Source organism: Pteropus vampyrus, unplaced genomic scaffold, assembly GCF_000151845.1.
Source record: "Pteropus vampyrus isolate Shadow unplaced genomic scaffold, Pvam_2.0 Scaffold167, whole genome shotgun sequence".
Lineage (NCBI taxonomy): Eukaryota > Metazoa > Chordata > Mammalia > Chiroptera > Pteropodidae > Pteropus > Pteropus vampyrus.
This window is the reverse complement of record NW_011888948.1, coordinates 308,535-328,934: the sequence shown is the minus strand read 5'-3', so window position 1 is coordinate 328,934 and position 20,400 is coordinate 308,535. Positions and strand designations below refer to the sequence as shown.

General features: G+C 34.3%; 1 protein-coding gene and 2 pseudogenes across 2 annotated transcripts in view; all 3 read right to left on the bottom strand.

Moving 5' to 3' along the window:
* Positions 1-6: 6 nt before the first annotated feature.
* FNDC3A (fibronectin type III domain containing 3A) overlaps positions 7-20,400 on the bottom strand; it is a 196,842-nt gene continuing 176,448 nt past the window's right edge. Inside the window, exons 15-26 of one of the 2 annotated variants that reach the window (XM_011370296.2) lie at positions 17,515-17,653; positions 16,708-16,776; positions 15,807-15,925; positions 14,130-14,235; positions 13,867-14,042; positions 12,386-12,499; positions 11,505-11,654; positions 11,123-11,406; positions 10,808-11,020; positions 8,484-8,650; positions 7,441-7,568; positions 7-593 (exon numbers count right to left, since the gene is read on the bottom strand). In XM_011370296.2, coding sequence (XP_011368598.1) covers positions 279-593; positions 7,441-7,568; positions 8,484-8,650; positions 10,808-11,020; positions 11,123-11,406; positions 11,505-11,654; positions 12,386-12,499; positions 13,867-14,042; positions 14,130-14,235; positions 15,807-15,925; positions 16,708-16,776; positions 17,515-17,653 — 1,980 coding nt within the window. In that variant the 3' untranslated portion in view covers positions 7-278. The remainder of the gene's footprint in view (positions 594-7,440; positions 7,569-8,483; positions 8,651-10,807; positions 11,021-11,122; positions 11,407-11,504; positions 11,655-12,385; positions 12,500-13,866; positions 14,043-14,129; positions 14,236-15,806; positions 15,926-16,707; positions 16,777-17,514; positions 17,654-20,400) is intronic. The other variant, XM_011370297.2, reaches the window with a different exon arrangement.
* LOC111745880 lies at positions 3,797-3,918 on the bottom strand (annotated as a pseudogene).
* Positions 17,060-17,177, bottom strand: LOC111745879 (annotated as a pseudogene).

The following is a 20,400-nucleotide window of genomic DNA, read 5'->3' as shown; positions in this document are numbered from 1 at the left end:
AAAAAAAAAAAAAAAAAAAAAAGGAATAAAGAAAAAATAAGAAAAAAAAGAGAAAGAAAAAGCCCCAAACAAAAACCCCCAAATTGCTATTTCTGTGGCTTGCATTCTAATAAGGTGCCAGCCTCTATCTAACAATATAAGCACTGAAAATGGCAAAAACGATGTACTATAGTCTCAGTGCCAGTGCTAAATGCCAGTTTTTGTAAAAGCAATACAGAAATAATTTTAGTACATGACAAAATAAAATGTAATACAGTATTAAAAATAAAGTTATATTTTCACTTGATTACAAAGTACTGAATGATAGAGGCAATCAAAATGGAAAAGAAAGCAAACAACACAAGGATGACGGCTGCACATTGCTCATCGCTAAGTGCCCGCCGGGTCCTTGTGCTTTCCACAGTGTCTCTGTTGGTGCTGGCTGGTGGTTCAGTCCTCTGAGAGATGAAGAGCACTGTTGTGCTGTAGGGACCTACTAGGTCCTGATGCCCCACAGGGTCTTGGCACTGGCGAATGGCACACACACGGAAACGATATTCACAGTTCAGCTGAAGGCTTGAATACCGGAATGAAGAGTCGGGACCTTTGTAAATCTGTTAATATTAGAAAAAGAATTATGTGTGGAGGCTGGGCAGATAATCTGTTTTAAAATTGGCTAGTTTTAGAATTATTTTTTGACCCATAACTAGTGCCACTGCTTTTATCTTTTAAATTATATTAAAAAAAATACTCATTAAAGAACTTATCTGTCTGTTGTATAAGGACAGGAGAAATTTGAAAAGTGAGGATGTGAGATCTACCTTCACAGAACTTACAGACTAGTGAAGAAGTGAAGATGTACCCCCATAGGAGCTACAGAACAAGCAAAGTCAGCCCACAGGCTTTTCCCTGGTTTCCTCAAATGTAAGAAGTCAACTTTTGTGAAATCATTCCATGAGAAGAGGAAGAGTGTATAATCTTGCTGCCCATTATGCCTCTGAATAACTAGTTCCTGCACAATTTCAAACATATCTATTGAATGAAACAATGAGTAAGAAGAGCTTTCTATAGGTACCTATAGCAAATCATTTATATACTTTAAAAGAGGAGAGATCACTTAGAATAAAAGAATTGGATCTTAAAACTCAACTCCTCTGCCTATCCTTTAGAAGAGAAATAACAAGAATGGAATTCCAAGGATTTTCAAGAGAGTGTGGTAGTGATTAAGAGACTATATACTGGAGCAGGTCACCCCTGAGTCCAAGCTCTGCTCTACTACTTTACACTCCATGTGAGCTTAGACCAATTACCTTAGAATAACAAACATAATAGTAGTTATTCTTGCATGGTAATTATGAGAATAAATTAAACTAATATTTGTTAAAGCACTTAGCACAGTGCCCAGCATGTACTGAGTGCTCAGTATAGGAAGCTATCATTTCCATTAATAAGTCCCATCCCTGATTCTGTACACAGGAAAACCCAGGCTCGCATTGACTTCCCAGTTGAGTTCTCTCAGCTAGTTGGTGGGCTATATGTCACATTAATCAAAACCTGGGCTAGCATTCCTCCACGCAACTTTACCTGCCTAACTGTATCTGTGTTGCAAATCTAAATTTTTATATCCTGGTTTGCTCCCAATAGAGCAAAGTTAAAATCTTTGTCACAGTTTTGTCTCCAGAATCCAGCATATAATAGGTACTTAATAAAAGGCAACTGAATTAGTGAATCATTGACTATTTTTACTTTCAAAATGTGTATAAGTGGGTACTGAGAAGATATATAAAGCAATTTTTATTGAAGGAAGTAAGCCTAAAATGAATCTTAAAGGAAATGGTAAATATGCATTAGTTCTAAGGATGCAGATGAGAGTTTCAGGAAGTGGGAATATAGAAATGGTTCATCTCTAGGTGATGGTAAAAGGACTAACTTAGGTAAGTCAGGTTATATTAGAATGTACTAAGAAATAGCACATGTAATGAGGCCAACTTAATAAAAGTAAAAAATATGTATTTGTCTTATGGATATAATGGATGATATTTATATTTGTCTTTAAAAATTTCTTCACCTTAATTTGTATCCAAATAAACATGATACTACCTTAATTTGTATCCAAATAAACATGATAATACGGTTAGGAGAAAAAAACAAATAGCATAAGGGTCATAGCTGAGATTTGACAGAGAGGAAGAAATATGTTAATACACTAGTTGGAAATTTAGGTTTAATTCCACGAGTGCCACTTTAGGTATGTGATATTAAAAAGTGTTTAAGGCACCCTGATCATAAGGCTGAGTGAGGGATTGAGGGAGTTGGGCAGGAGAGGGCCGCTTGTTGTATCAAAGCACAAGGTTATGAGGTCTTGGTAGTGGCTTTATTGACCCTTTTCAGAAATGACTATTATCTGAACAAGAGTTAACAACTGCTGCGCCCCACCTGCCCTCCCCTCCCTCCCGCCCCCACCCCCCCTGCCGCCCACTGGCCATTCTTCCAAGAGTTTAATGCTTGGGGACCAAAATGATGTTAGTGTTCATGACACTGATGAAGTAAAGAGAAAGTTGGAGAGGAGAGATTGAGAGAGAAGATGATGAGATGAAGTTTTCAATGTTGTGTTTTAGATGTTGGGAGAATATCTAAACAGGGAGAAATCTTATAAGAAACTATAAATACAGGACTGAAGAAAGCTGATGAACTTGCTTAAGCTAATTTAAAAAGGTTTCTGTATCTAAGTGAAGCTATTTGAAATAAGCCTCAAGCTTGAGATGAGCTGAATTAGGTCTTAAAATGAGAAATAAGAATTAAAATGAATAACACCATTTCCACCTCTCCACCCTTTTCATATTGACAAGGTAAAATTGTTGTGACTTTAATAAATAGAAAAGGGCAAGTAAAAACTCGAATAAATTAATAATTTTTGGCCTACAGTTATTGCATATATAGTATTACATATAATTAAAACAAAAATAAAGCAGCCCATTTATAAGCAGATGGTAGCAAATATCAATGCAGATTTATAGTTAAGAGAATGGCAGGTAAGAGATTACTGTTTTTACTTTGCATTTTAATTAAAAAATAAATTTAAGCTTGTGAATTTTGTGCATTCCTAGCTGGCCAAGAAGTTTGAAATAGTATGCCAACTGCACCAGCGTTTTACAGGAAAACCTTTAACTTACCAAAGTACTTATACTAAAATTCAAAATAGTCCTTGTTATCTTTTAAGAACAGTGTACACGTTTACCATCAAAGATAATCTCTGTCATTGCAGAGGAACAAATTCTGTTTAACTATTTTTACTTTCTGTGTACATTACAAATCTACAACTCGACTTTACATTGAATAATATGCACAGTATATATTATTTATAGCAGTTAGATAAGACAATGAATTCAGCCATACGTTACTTCTACACTGAGTGCACATTTAAATCTCTCCTTAAGATTTATTATGCATTTAGATTATATTTAAAAGTAATTATTTGTTATGACATATAATAAGGCATATGCTATCATATAAATAGGCACATACGGCCACCTAATTTGATCTTTCTATAATTTATGAATATACTATTGCAAATAATTATTTTGTAGTAATCAATATATGAAGAGTAAAAACCTTCAGACAACTGACTATAGAGAAATAACCACATAGCTCTTGTCTCTACCATTATTCCCCTCTATTATTGCTGAGGGAGTTATAAGTGAACTTGGAGCTTTTATTTTTGTTTATTTTTTATGTTTTAGGCGAGGCAACCCTTGGTTGACCTCACAGTTTGCAAGGACCTTGTCAGCTTACAATCCCTTTTTTAAAAATTTTTTTATGCCCAAAGCACCTGGTCTTCCTAGGTGGTCTCCCATCCAAGTAAGTACTAACCAGGCCTGACCCTGCTTAGCTTCCGAGATCAGACGGGATCAGCTTGTTCAGGGTAGCATGGCTGTAGACCAAACCTGGAGCTTTTAGAGCAGTTCTTAAATGTATCATATGTAAGTAATGTATCCATCACTTGGAACTTCAAAACAAAATAGAAATGTGGGTCCCACTCAAAGACATTAGGGTTCATTAGGTCTGCAGGCCACTCTGAGGAGCACTGTTTTTGAGAAACTAAGTTTGTAAAGGAAGAAGCTGTACAGAATCCATTAGGCCACTGTCCCAGCACCAATTCTCGACACTGCCAACAGTATTCTGACTTTGGATGGGTTGTCAAACTCTCGCTTACCCAGCCCATGTACTAGGAGAAGCTGGCCTGACTCAACTCCAGAGGTGGGCTCTAGCTAGCTTAAGTCCTAGCATTGTCATGGTTCTTTATAACCCAAAGAGCTTTTTGCTTCCTGCATGTGATGAGGAAGAGTAAGGTCCCCATGGATGAAGGCAGCCACTAAAGACTGGGAAAGAAACCGTGTCCCTGATGACCCCATTGAGCTTCTGGATCACCTAGTCTTGCAGCGTGACTACCTTCAGGCTCCTCCTTAAGAGGATTTACACTTAATTGCTTATAAACCAGTTTGAGTTGGTTTTCTTGTCATTTGCAACATAATGAGCTCTGACACAAGAACTGCCTTAGGTCCAGACTCCCAGATGGGGCTGATCTACTTTGAAGTGGCTCTACTGTCCTCCAATATTTTCATTTCACCTTGTTATATCACTTGCAATGCCATTTTGGTTAAAAAGTACTTGCTTTTAAAAACATACATATTTCTGAGACGACTAAAAGAGCCAGTAGACACCTGACTTTTGGCATGAATTTTCGCAAGCAAGTAGTCTTTCTCTTAATGCTAATAAAGTCAGCCACACTGTGTATATGGGAGTTATGTGTGTAAGACAGGAAGGCAAGAGTCAGAGGGAGAGTATAATTTTAGAAACTGGGGCAACTCTAGGAGAGGTGCTACATGGCAGTGCACAGACCAGCAAGAAGCCAAGCAAGAGCTGGTCAAAGCCAATGAATGATCAAAGAGGATAAAAAAAGGGAAGAATGCAAAGAAATAAATTTGCTTCTAAATTTGGCTCAGGGTCAAAAGTAGTTGTTGCTGCCAGGCTAATTTGTTTCCAAACCCCCAAACCCAACAATATTATAGGTTAAACACATTTTTATAGGCTAGCCTAGAAACTCAACCACCAACATATAAATAATAATCTCCCTTCTTAAAAACAGCAACAGTTCCTACTGCTACAGAATAAAGACCCAACAAGACCTGGCCTCCTCCACTACACACTCCATTCCTGAGCCTTAAGAGAATGCTTCCTACTAGACTTACCAGCCCCTGCGAAAGACTCATTTAAATTACATGCCTTTTGGAAAACATTCCAAAGTCCAGCTGCAATAAATTATTCCTTTTTATAAAGTAGGTTTTATCTTTATTATGATCTTTTATTTGTTTGGCTATGTAAAATGTCATGATTATAACATTTCTGCTTGCTTGCTAAATTTAATTCTAAACTTTCTTGAAATCAGACAGTAACTAAATAATATGGCCTCCCGTATTTCTCCATGTGTAGTATTTAATACATGTTTGTCGAATATCAAATACATTTTAAGTAAAATATCAAATTTTATGAATGGAATTAAACTCCAAAAACAACCTTCAAACTTTTAGAATGTAACTTGCTAATAAATCATAAAATTTTATTACCATTTATGAAATTTAAATAATAATAGGATAAAATTCTAAGGAAATCAGTATTTTAAATTTTATAGTGTGCTTACAATCAACGAAGTTAAGTGAAAGTGATGACAGGGTTTAGCTTTTAAGTTAAATTAGAATTAGCATTGCCGTTTTATGTAGTGATATGTTTTATTAAAATTCACATACTATTTAAATGTGGGGTCCCTACTTCCTTTAAACATGTAATTACATTTTCTGTAATATTAATTTTGCCTCCTCCTTGGAAGGAAACCTGCTTATCTGTAAATTATATTCAAATCTAATTATCATGTCAATTTGCAGATGGCTTAATAAAGAAAAACAATTACATGCCAAATTTAATATGACTCTTTGGGGCCTTTTGTAATTTCAGTTAAGAAATTATACTTCCATACTTAATAAAACTTGGATAAAAAAAATCTACATTGGAAAATATTCTATTATTAATAGCTATAATGGAAGGCTGAAATAAAGATGATTGATTTTTCCAGTGGGAAAAGAAAATAGGTGAGATACTAAAATGAAAACAACCCAGCTTAAGAGCCCTCAAAATCAAGAAGGCTGACAGCAAAAAGGGGAAAATCCGATGAAATGCAGATAGAACTTAGGCTTTTGGGCATAAAAAGTTCTTTATCTTTGAAATTTCTTGGTCAGGAAGATACTTCTAGGCTTCCACAATAACTGTCATATTTATAACACTGCATTATAACAATTAATATTATTGTAAAGGCTTCCTTCTCTGCTCCTGTCTTTGCCTCACTCTAGCCAAAATGACCTTGAGTTTGACCATGTGACAACTCTGGTTAAAATCCTCCACTGGTTTCTCATTTTACATGGAGTAAAAGTCACAGTATGGCCTATAACGTCCACCTACATGATCTCCATACCACTCACGAACCTCCTATCATTAACCACCTGACTGAATCTACCTTTCTTCCCTATTCACACTGCCCCAGGCATACTGGCCTCCTTGTTGTTCATTAAATTTAACAAGCATGCTCCTACCTCAAGTCTTTTGCACCTATTGTTTTCTCTTCTTGGAATACTCTTCTCCCCAAATATTTACTTCCTTTGGGTCTCTGTTCAAATGTCATCTGATTGCCCTTAATGAAACAGCACTGGCTGTCCCTCCCCCGAGTAGTCCCTGTTCCTTTTACTAGTTTTATTTTTTCTCCACTGCAATTAACACTATTTAACATAGGATATATTGATGTGTTTCACTGCTTTTAGTATCTCTTTTTATACTAGAATGTAAGCTCCATGAAAGCAAGAACTTTTTCCTCAGTGTTATATCCTAGGTGCCTGGCATAGATTTCAATAAATACTTGTCAAATGAATGAATAATCTGTTTCAGTGTAGTTCACATACAAAGATTTTGAATCCTGAGATACTGTGTAGTCACTCATCTTTGGAACATTACAAGCACTGAAAAAATCTTTTTTTTTTTTTAAATTACAGTTGACTTGCAATATTAAATTAGTTTGAGGTATACAATATAGTAATTATATAACTTGTGAAGTAATCACCCAGTAAGTCTAGTACCCATCTGACAGCACACATAGTTATTACATTATTGACTATGTTCCCTATGCCTTACTTTACATCCCATGACTACTTTCATAACTGCCAATCTGTCCTTCTTAATCTTTTCACCTTTTCATACCTCCCACGCAATTTGGTGGCCATCAATTTGTTCTCTGTATTTGTGAGTTGAACAAATGTTTTTGAATCAGGAAGATAAAGATAGTCAAATCTTGCATTGAAAATATATAAAAATGAGAAAGGTAAAAATACATATCCACAGAAAAATGTATATCGCACATACCTGCTTGAATTCTGAATCTTTTCCCATCATAACTTGAAGACTGTAAATAACTGGATCACCTTTCATCGGCTGTAAACATTCCCATGTAATTTCACAAATGTGATCATTTGTTTTCTCTATTTTGGGGGCTATAGAGAACAACAACAACAACAAAATATAAAATCTGCTGTACTTGATTTTTAACTTGGAACATCACACGGATACTTGTTTTAATTAAAATCAACAAACCTTTAAAACTCAGTTATAAACTTGAAATAAATATCAGTGAACTTTTGAAATTTGCAGAGAAATGGTCAATGATTTACTCTTATTATCTCCAGGCTGTACAGTGTACAGATGCTACAATGGTTAGACTGAAAGATCTGTTAAGGTAAGCAGTATTTTCGCTGAGCTAAAAAGCCAATAGAAGGGTGGGTATATGGCAGTTCAAAAACAACTACTATAGTACTTTTAAGAGCATAACTAGAACATAAAATTTTATATTTAATAAATCTTTTAAGGAGATGAGCTGAGAAATACCCCTAGTTGCTTGAACACATATAACTGTTTCACTTAATAGTGGGGTATAAAGGAATTAAAAAATCAGCAATCCTCATAAGGCTAAGAGACACTAAACTGGATGAGGGAACAGAAAAATGACTTGGTGAGACTCCATCGACATTACTGGAAACACTAGTCAAGAACAGTCCTGTTACCTATGAATCTCTTTAACGAACGATATATTCAAGTACATGATCCAGGACATTGTATTAGAAGTCTTTGTGATTTGTCCTCAGAGTGTGAGGAATTTTACCATTGTACAAAGTACAATCTTGTTGAGGTCATTTTAAAATAAGAACCTCTCTGAAATTAATCAGTACTTGTCTGAGGTTCAATGTGCCAGATAAAATAGCTTTTATTGTTGAGTGAAACTACGTAGGTGTCCAGCATTTTAGACATACACTTGATGATAAATTCTAATAACAGTACATAATGGACTTTATGAAAATGCATTTAAAATTAACTTGTTATTAAAGAAAATAACTTGAGGATGTATAACTTACCTTTCAAGGCAGCTGGGACAGATTTTGGAGTAGTGAAAATATATTCTTGGGAGAGAGGACCTTCCCCTGCTTCATTACAAGCTTGAATACAGAATTTATAGGATGTTGACTCATTAAGTCTTTGTACTTTGTATGTATGACATGGACCTCTGTATAAGGATACAAACCTAAAATGGAAATAATTCATTAAAAATAATCCTTGACTACCTTATATTTAAAAACTACTAAAAAAGTATAATTGGGATATAATTTAGGGATAATAAGTTACTCCTAGAATTTAATGCCAGGAATGGTTAATATGTGTTTTTCCATTAGATTAATATGTGTTTTTCCATTACATGATGAATTCATAGAATTGGTAAATTTCCTAATTTGACATGGTTTTCTGAAAATTTATTGCTAAATTTCATATCCAACCATGGTAACTGTTTCTTTTCAGGCTTCTCTGATCCACACCACAATTTTCATTATAAATTATTTCTAACTAGAGTCATAGGCATATAGTTTGTCTCATAAAAAAAAAAAGAATTCTCAACTTCCAGGCATAATTTTAGCTGATTTAGTGATGTTTCCTAGAAATTTACATAGCAGTATGAGAGAATATATAATTTCCCATAAATTATCCACTCAAACTGGTGGGAAATTTAACATCATATATGTTACCCCTAAGTTGAATGTTCCCCAATATTTTTAACTGGTTGTTTTCTAAATTTTTGGAAACTGAATACTAATATGTTCTAATAGTCTGAAAACTGTAGTCAGGTTAAAAAAATGAAATATTTAATGACCTGAAGTAACAGTATTTCCAAGAAGCAATAATTGGATAAAGCTTGCCTTTCTAATCTTCAAAAAAATTTTTTTCCCTTTTAATGATAGGGAACAAACCACTGCTGGAAAAAGTTGAACAATAACAAAACCTGTGGTCAGGGAATAGCTGGAGTAGCACTCCGACTGTAAGCATAAATAGTTGTAAAAAATCAATGAGAAGGAAAGTAATAATATTCAATTGATTTACTAAATTTATATAGTAAATTCACAATATCATAAAAAATTTTATTTTCCACAGCCAAAGGCCACTAGCCATACTCATACCCTATAATAACTCTCTAGGTGCTAGCTAAATATTAATTGTGAAGTTCTACAGATTCAGGGATGCAGACAATAGTTTTGTGGTTACCAGAAGGCAGCGGGGAAGGAGGAGAGGAAGATAGGGGAAAAAGGGGTCAAATATATGGTGACAGAAAGATATTTAACTTTGGGTGGTGAACACACAGTGCAATATACAGATGATGTATTATAGAACTGTATACTCAAAACCTATATAATTTTATTGTTACCCCAATAAATTTAATTAAAAAAATAATTGTGAAATTCTGTAATATAGACTATAATATAATCTATATTTAATAGAATTTTTATTCTATTATCTTTCAACCAAAGACTTATTAGATGTTTCCAATAAACCTTCCTGTACTACCCTAAATATAAATGCTGGAAAGGGAATGAAAATAACTTAAATAATTAATTCATTGAACAATAACAACATATATTAAAGATAAATGGCTATACCAAAAACCTGTGGCAAGACAAATCTAGAGATTTGTCTAGAGATTTGTCATAATCTGGAGATTATGATACAGAGTCCATAAAATTCTGCCAAGAACAAAGGTTAACATTCACAGAAGCACAGATTTCAGGAAATGATCAATACTGGGTTGCTCTGTGTAATGCCCCATATTGGCATTTGAATAATGTATATTACAAATATTTTGAGTAACACTGTAATTCAAATGCATGATTTAGTGGGGAAATATATGGCATGAATTTAACAAAAAAATGTAAAGGATGGCAGCACAGATAAGAACCTGAGTAGCAAGGGCCCTGGATAATTAGAGTCTGATTGAGATCCAACAGTGAGGAAATGAACTTTATTCATTTAATGTGCAGGCCCTGGGTGTGGAGGAGACTGAGATATAATCCCTGCCCTCAAGGATCTCAGAGGCCTTAAGGCCATCAATCATTTACTGTAAGCACTGAAAAGCTAGCAAAGACTATCTTTCTTTTCCTAGCATTAAGTGGGTAAATGGGTTATAGAAGAGAGCCAAAGAATATCCCACTTAATTTTTTCTCTCTTGGCATCCCACGCACAAGTCAAAACCAGGAAATCTTCACTGTGCCTTCTGATGTTTCAAAAACAGCACACTTAAAAATTATTTCTTATGAGAATTCTGTTTTTAAAGATTTTATCTACTTCTACTGTTTATAAAATTTAACATGCTTAAGATCTAAAAAAACTACACAAAACAGCAATTAAAAACACCTACCTTCCATTCTTATCCTCCATTTGAAGGTGGTACTGAATAGAATCTGTTGACAATGTCTTTGGGGTTCCTTCTCCCCATTTCAGCTTAAGGTTCTGGTGGCTGAAGGCAACACATTCCAGACGAGGTGGATCAGGAGGGAGAGGCTTAGTTTTTAATTTTATCATGTGGCTGAAAGGACCAGCTCCAAGGCTATTCAAAGCTTGAATTCGTATTCTAAGTGCCAAATTAAAAATGCAAAAAAGTTTAGTTTACCAGTGTTCTATTTAAACTGTCTCTCTGGTCTAGGCAAAAATTAACATAGTTTTTATAGTGTACCTGTACGTTGTATCTGGTTGCAAATTGTTTATAATATAGCTTGTAACTTTTCCTACTGTCATGGGCTGTTTATCTCCAAAGTCTATGCTGTAGGCAAGGATTTCTGAACCATGGTCACAAGGCTTTTCCCAGCTTATTGCAAGGCATGTAGAAGGTGAATAATGGGGATTTTCTATATCATCATCACTTATTTCTTGAAGACAAGTCACAATCGCAGGAACTGATGCTGGCGTCACACAGGCTACTACTTCACTGAAAGGGCCTGCACCCACAATACTCAGAGCCTACAAATTAACAGAGCCCTTAGTTAACAAAGACGTGACCATGAAAATGCTCAGAAAACCCTGGATAGAGTAAGTGACAAGGCCCTCATTGCCTTTACCTGGACTCTGCAATAATAGGTAGTTGCTGGTGAAAGTCCTTTTAATTCGTAACTGAGACCAGGCCCACAGTAACATATCTGCATACTTCCTTCAACTCCTCCCCATTCCAATCGATATTCAGTGACATCAGTTCCATTACTCAAAGGGACCTTTAAATTAAAAAAAGGATAAAAGTCTTAAGTTTTGACAATGAATAAATAGCTTTTGGGCAAAAATGTTCTTTGCCCAAGCATATCAAAAAACGAGACTGCCTTTGAATTTCTTTAAAATGTTTAAGCAGAATTAAGACTGTTCAATATTATATTTTTATTCATTAAGGCACCTGAATTTAAGATTGGTCAAAAAAATAAAACTTTGTTTTCGATTAGAAATAGAAAGGGCTGAATAGCTTTAGAAAGAATATTTGAAGGTAAATATACTTCTAAATAATTCTATTAATATAAAATGTTTAATCATACATGGACATTTTCTTTGTTAAATTTCAAAGGAAACTGAAAATGTAATTATCATTACTTATCATTACTGATTATTACTATACACAATAAATATACTGGAGATAATAAATATGAAAAATACTATTATACTAATTCCTATGAATGTTTGTACTGAATGTTAGTTAGGTTCAATATGTCGGTCCTGAGACAAAGCTTTTGATAAAATACAAAACACATCGTGAACAAGAATCTAAATACTTGTAATGCAACTATACTTTACTTAAACACTTCAAAGGGAAAAAAGAACGCACTTTTTACCATGTGAATCTGACAGGACATACTCTTTGTATAACTTAGGAGACAACATGAACAATATCTTTATTCTTATATGTAAACTATTCTAACTGCTTAAGAAAATAAATATAAGTCAATAGAATTTACAATACCTCCCAATTTACTTGTGCACAAGTTGCAGATCTGCATGTCACTTGAGGGGGCTTGCATTGATCTGGTGGTCCAGGGGCTGTAGTAATGTCATATTTTTCTGAAAATGGTCCAAACTAGAAAAACAAATATAACTAGTGTCTTCATTTTTCACCTGACTGCATAGCTCTCCATAAAAATTCACAAAGAATTAAGTGTATCATTCCTCTCCTTCAAGACTAATTGGTCATAATTTTAAAAGCATACACAGAAAGTAAAAATGATCATGGAAGTGAATATGTTAGGTATTTTTAAGTTTCATTTACTGTACTTTCTTCTACTGTCCCTTATTCCTTCATGAGCTGGTTTTTGTTAAGAAGGGAAGGGTATTAGGGAATTAGGTAGGTGGAATTAGTTGGAAGAAATTATGTGAGGAGTGAAGAAATGGATACTGATTAAAAGCATGGGAGATGGGAGGCATAAATTGTATCTTAAAATTTAGAATAACTTTAGAAGGGTCTAAAATGTATATTCTCTGGAAATACAGAAAGCAAGTATTTACTTAAGATGATTTAGACAAATTATTACAAACCTGAAAGCATAAAGGGTACTAATATTAAAAATGCTACCCCAGTTTATTGTAGCCTTGTGGGACTCACAAGATGATGATTTATATAAGTACTGCCAAGAAAATATATAAATTTGACATGTAAGAAATTTAAAAATAAATTTACACATATAAATACTGATCTCAGTTGCAGAACATACAACTGTACCATTGACTAAAATCCAAAATAATAGGCGGGGAAGAGGCTTCATTTAATTTTGTAAAAGTTTAATTATAAAATAATTCGAAGCAACGTTACTCAACTGAAGAAATTACTGCTTTGACTTTACAGAACCTGCTTTAATGCAGAGAGATGAGATCTGAGTGGAAAGGGCTTCACCTCTGAAGTCTGAGGTTTATCTGTATCACTTCCTCTTTTGTATGACTGTATAAACAGCTTCTTCAGTTGTAAAATGGAGATATCACCTATACTGTTCAATTATTTACATAATACTAAAAAAAAAAATCCACACCAAACCAGAAATGCTTAAAATGTAAAGCTTTTTCCTTAGGCAAAAAAGTACATCACAATTAGTTGCCAATTGAAGTAAATGCTGCATATAACCGGCCTCAAAAACCAAGTATTTCATCATATGATCTCTTTTCTACTCTTATATTTACTAAGTGAACCCTATTAGCACCACCCAAAAGGCAAACTTTAGCCCAGCTTAAGTCCAAAGTGTCACAAATTGTAAGTGGGATTTGAAAATACTGAGATTCTATGACAATTAAATTATGGTATATATTAATCTCTCTCTTATTTATCAATATAGGGTTATTAAAAATTATAAAATATGGAGTCACGTTAGAAACGAAAAACCTAAATAATAAGTGCAATTATACATGTTACATGAAACACCACTGTGATTATAATTCAGTCAGCCCAGTCCTTCCTACCCCCATTTTGTTAGCTGCGCGCAGTCTGAAGCTGTAAGTCTTTCCAGGAAGAAGGCTGCTCACTGTACATTCTACTTCAGAACCCTGGTAAACTTCTCTAGGTTCATCTTTTTCTAAAGGAGACATTTCGACACCATAGCAGGAAATGGGTGATCCACCATCAACTGGAGGGGGTCCTAAAGGTGGAAAGATATAGGCAACTTAACAAGACGAATATATTTAGTACTAACTTAATTATAATTTATTACCAAAATGGAAATTACCCCATCGTAATTGTATTTCTTTTGCTTTGGGTCTACCCTGTAATCTGGGAGGGAGGCATGGGCCAGGAGGCACAGCTGGAGTCTGCACAAGTAAAGTTTCAGATACCTGCCAAAACAAAAGCAAAAACAAAACAAAAATGCCCCAAGCCAAATAATCAGATTGCTTCTGTTAAAGGAAAATAACATGAACAAAAAAACTGCATCAATAATGTGGAACTGTAACTATCAACTGAAAATAAAGTTCTGAATAAAATCAAAACCCAATTAAATCATTAAAACTCAAATTAAATTCTACTTAGACAAATAAAAGACATGTACTATGTGACTACTATATACAAAGAAATTTACCAAAAATAAAAGACTCTTCTTTCTTCCATTAAAAAAAAACAAAAAACAAACCACCTCTACCACACAATCTAATGGACATTATTTTTGACCTTGTCCAAATGGATCCACAAATCTCTTCTAAGGAAAAATGTTTTAACATTCTATAAATACTGTTTGCTATGTTTTCAGGACTATTTTGGCTACTTTAATGTATACTGTATTTTTAACTTAAACACCAATTTATGTATTTAAAAAGAGCTCTTCCTTCTTCTTTTCCACCTAAAAATAATTCAAAAATCAAGTAAGCTTTTCCAAATATTTGTCATCTTTCCAGGTATTTGGTATTGCTTTCAGCTTCTATGCTATTTAAAAAAAAAAAAATCTTTTAGTTTTATTTTAAAAGACATTCTCTTAAAAACATTAACACAAACCCAGTGCCATGTTTCTTATCTGCACCGTATTAAGGTTTACACTTAACTTTCTTTCCAAACCTAAGTATTTGATCATCACCTTATTCAGAAAGGTATCCTATATAAGAATGCTATCATAGTATTTTAGAAAAAGAATTTTTTTTTAATGGGGGGAGGGGAAGGCAGGAAGGGTTTGCTTTTGTTAAAATTCAGTAAGATTTTTGTATTAGAGAAAATGAAGCAATTGGATCCCAAGCCTATTGGGCAGGACTTGAAGTTTCATAATACTTGCATTTTCAACAAAAGCTTATAATCCATTTTTAAAAGTACTTTTATTGCATTAAGTTCTGCTTGAAAAATAATAATTATGAATGCTCCAAGAAATCATTCTTGGTTAAATTCATTAAAAAAAAAAAATCACTCCTATTAAAAAACATATCTCTCCAGAACATTATATATGTCACATATATAGTCAATGGCACATTTTAAGTCCATTTTGGTTACTGGGTCTCTAATAATAAAAACAACTGCCAACTTTTCTGAAATAAGAAAATATTAGAATCTGTGTTTAAACAGTAAGTATTTCATGGTTTGTGTGATACACATAACTTACAGAACAGTAAATTGGTCTACGATTATTTTATTTCTATTTCTGTTAGGTATGGTTACTGAGCATCACTCTAAAATTTATCTTTATAAAATTTTCTGCAATGTTTTCATACATTTGTTTTTCCAAAGCCAAATAAGCAGAAAATAGATATTCACTGAATACAGTCTAGACTATGAGCTAAGTGGTCACTATATCCTAGTCATTATAAAATTAACCACCTGGGTTTCAGAAATTACTTTTATACATTTATGAATTCATTTCACTATTTGAAGTGGCATCTGGTGATCTGGTGACCAAACTTGAAAAAAAGAAAAAATCTATAAGCATTACCGCACTCTGTCCTCCATCACTGATGCAGTAAACTCGCAAACGATAAACACAGCCTGGACTTAGTCGATCACAAAGATGTTCCCTAGTAGCTCCACTGTATATCATATCCCATTTATTTCCTGAAAGGTGGAGAATTATGTTCAATCAGCTACAAGGTAATGTTTAACATTTTGGTATCATGGACACGGCAGGTATCCTAGCTTCACTAAATATGTGTTTATATAATTTGTCAGAAACAATTTAAGCTTGTTTTGTGTTTCCTGGAAATGATCTAATTTTCTTTATGTGAGCAGCTTCCTGTTAGACAAATTCTGCATGGTTCTGTTGAAGGAACATATCTCTGTAACTCTGTACAGACTTCCATTTAGATTGATAATTTGCTTTTAATTAAGCATTTTAAATGTGTTTACTGGTCCAGTAATAACATTATAACACACAAAGAGTAGAAAAAACCAATACCATAGGAAGTTTAGTCTTAACTAAAAGACATCCTTATTTTTTGCAGGCTAATAGGTCATTTCATAGAAATAAAGATTGTTTAATGTGTCATTCAAAATTAAGTTCATAGAATTTACTACTAAAACTAGTATAAAATTTTTCTCTGATACATTTGGGTGTGAGTCTAACTGAATAAACTAACTTTCAGTATACTTTAGGTATACTGGTACTCAGCAATGCAAACAAACAACAAAAAAGTAAGAAAATGTGTATGTAATACTATAGGTGTAGAGAAGTCTTACATTTGATCTGCTGTATTTCTGGAGACTACAACTTAAAGTGGATCATAACAGTCAAAATCCTAACCAAAATCAAAAGGAAAGAGATCATATAAAATGTAGTCATGAAGAGTACAGGCAGGCTGACTGCTATAAATCTATCATTTTTTAATAGCGATTCTTACCATTAGAACCTTCGGCCATCTCCACTACATATTTATTGATGGCTGCCCCTCCACTGTCTTTTGGTGGGTCTATTCAAAGAAGCAAGAGTGATATTAGGCAAAGTATGTGCAATTTAAAATGACAGAAAATCCTAATAAACCTAGGATTGCTTAAAAAGAAAAAAGAATCACCTGCAATGCTTTTTAAATTAGTATCAGCATCTCATTACTCTACTGTTTTTGCATTAAGTAATGTATAAGCAGGTGCTCAATGTGTGGTTTTTTTTTTTTTTTTAAGGCGAGGCAACCCTTGGTTGACCTCACAGACTGCAAGGACCTTGTCAGCTTACAATCCCTTATTTTTGATTTTTTACGACTACAGCACCTGGTCTTCCTAGGTGGTCTCCCATCCAAGTAATAACCAGGCCTGACCCTGCTTAGCATCTGAGATCAGACGGATCGGGCTTGTTCAGGGTGGCATGGCCATAGACTGGTTGTTTTTTTTTTAATGAATAAGTGATTTTTGTTTCTCATGAGAACAAGGATGAGCCAGGTGACATTAGCTACAACTAGTAATCTTTCATTTCACACAGTGCTATCCCTGCTAATAATCCTACAGTAGATCCCAAGTTCTTCCTGTATCAAATTTGAACTTATATGTGTGAGTACTTAGCTTTCTACAAAAAAGAGCCTCAAACAATGACTCTCATATTTCCTAGCAAACTTGAGTTAACACATTTATTCAAACATTTTAAAAATTATCTTAATATTCAAGCCATTTTAATCAAATATAAAAGTAATGATGTACAAATATACATTATACCTTACCCCAAGTTATTTTAAAACTGTGTGAATGTATCTTTCCTTTAACTGAAGGCTTTACAGGTACTCCTGGTTTATCAGGGCATGTAGTAAATTCTACTATTTCACTTGGATTACTTTTACCTTCTGAGTTGTAAGCAATAACCTGTGATGGGAACACAAAAATAAAATAATTAATGTTTGATATCTAATGATATTGGCTTAATGAACAAAGTCATGAGAAACAAAGGCTCAAATGACAAAGTATTCACGATGTGATGGCTTATTTATGTAAGAATTAATTGTCCTTAATAAGGACTCAGCAGAGATAAATTCAGGTATAATCCCCTTTTAGAGTCAGTCTTGGGAATACAGATGTAAGTCTAACATTCTTATAATACTAACAGGAGTCAACACAGGAAAAAGCTATAATTTGATGATACTTGATGGGCTTCAGGTTGTTTCACTTATTCTTTCAATATTTTTCAGGGGTTTAACAAGATGTCCACAAATTCTTTGAATATCCTTTCTTCAAAAGACAAAGGTTAATTTCTCTTCTCTTTGAGTTTTACTTAATGACTTCTAACAAATCGAATGTAGCACATATGATGATGTGTGTAGCTTCGCCATGGAAAAGCTTATGTGGTGAAGAACTGAAGCCTCTGCCCAATAGTCAGTGAGGAACTGAGGGCTCCTGGCAACAACCACTTGAGTGAAATTGGAAGCATGTCCTTCAGCGCCAGTCAAGCCTTCAGATGACTGCAACCACAGTCAACAATCTGATAGCAACCTCACGGAAACCCTGAATCAGAACCACCTGGCTAAGTTGGTCCTGAATCCCTGACTCACAGAAATAATGAGATAATAAATGTTTTTTTCAAGCTACTAAGTTATGCAGCAATAGATATATGTAATTCATATCTAGCTATTATTATATTTGACTTTAGTAATTTAATTATATTTATATTTTAACTTACCTTGTCTACTGAACTTAAAGCTCCTCAAGTCCAATATCAAACTTGATATGATTTTCCCTTTTCCAAACCTGCTCCATCTCTGCTCTTCCACATTACTAAAAAGCACTACTATCTTCATACTTGTTCGAATAAAAAATCTAGGGGACATCCTTGATTTTTCCTTCTCTAAACCTACACATGAAATCTAGTAGTCCCCCCATATCTGTGGTTTCATTTCCCACAGTTTAGTGACCTGTGGTCAACTGTAGTCTGAAGATATTAAATTGAAAATTCCAGGAATAAATAATTCATAAGTTTTAAATTGTGCAGTGTCCTGAGGAGCGTGATGAAACCTTGCGCTGTCCTGCTCCAGCCCACCCAAGACGTGAACCATCTCTTTGCCAGTGTATCCAAGCTGTATATACCACCTGCCCATTAAGTCATTTAGTAGCCATCTTGGTTATCAAATAGGTTATCAGAAAGAGTGAGAGACCACATTCACGTAACTTTTATTTATAGTAAATTGGTATAATTGTTCTATTTTATCATTAGTTATTGCTGTTAACCACTTACTGTGCCTAATTTGTAAATTAAACTTTATCACAGGTATGTATTTATAGGAAAAAAACATAGTATACATAGGATTTGGTACTATCGGTGGTTTCAGGCATCCGCCGGGAGGTGTGTGTGGGGGTAAGTTCTTGGACAGTAACCCCCTCAGATAAAGGGGGAATGCTCTATCAGTAAACACTGTCAACTATACCTGTTTTCTACTACTGTCACCACCTGAGTCAATGCCTCCTTTTTCCTGTCTTTTCTGAATGACTACAATATATTACTAACTAGTCTCCCAGCTTCCATTCTTTTTCTCAATCCCACCTACTTTCTACACTGCAGCCAGAAGGACTTTATCACTTCTGACCTTAGAACCTCCAAGGGCTTCTCATCTTACTCAGAATAAAATCTTAATTCCTTACCATGGCATATAACACCCTATGTGATTTCATCCTTGACTACCTCCACTTTAGGGACTTTTGCATTAGCACTTATTTCCCTTCCCTTGCCTGGAATGTTCTTTCTGATCTTGATGTGCTTACCTCCTTGTTATTTAGATCTGTTTAAATGTCATTTCTGAGAAGATTTTTTGACTACCTAAACCACTGTCACTTCACCTTATTTTCTTTAACTTATCACTAACATTTTTTGCTTGTTAATTGTCTAGTCCCTCCCTCTAGAATATTAGCTATTTTGACCACTGTTGTATTCCTCGTGTTTAGGACAGTGCTTATCATAGAGTAGATGCTCAATAACCATTGGCTGAATAAATGACTCATAGATAGGGACAGCTATGATGCTACATGACACTATAGACAAGGATCTAAGTAAATCTACTACTCCAAATAACACAAACTATTTTACTGAGTTCTCATGGGCTGCATGAGTTATTTGTCTAATTATTCAATTTTGCTCAGGCTTCCTCAGTCCTCTCAGATTTTCAAGATGTTTTCTCACCCTGCTGTTTTAAAAATCAGACTTCAAAGGGGATCAAAGCACTTCTCAATATGGTAGAGTGTCTACTTAAATCTAATAACTAGAGAAAATTAAAAAAATAGAATAGATTCCCTAAAAAACACAAAGATACACTAATAATGTTTTTAAGACTATATATTTCAACACTCTTCATGTTACTTCAGTTAGCCATGAAGGTATAAAGCCCCAAGATTATCTCCCCCACCCCCACCCTAATTCACAAATAATTAAAACATTCATTTAGAGGGAACACTGGTGTGGTGCACTCTTACCTTCAGTGAGTTTAGAATCTTTATACAGGAGACAGACAGTATGCATATCAAAAGAATTAGGTAAGAGAAGATGACTATGGCCTAAAATGGTCTAGGAAAGCTTTAAGAAGGCAAATGGAAGTGATATGAGGTCTTCATGGGCAACAGCAGTGAAA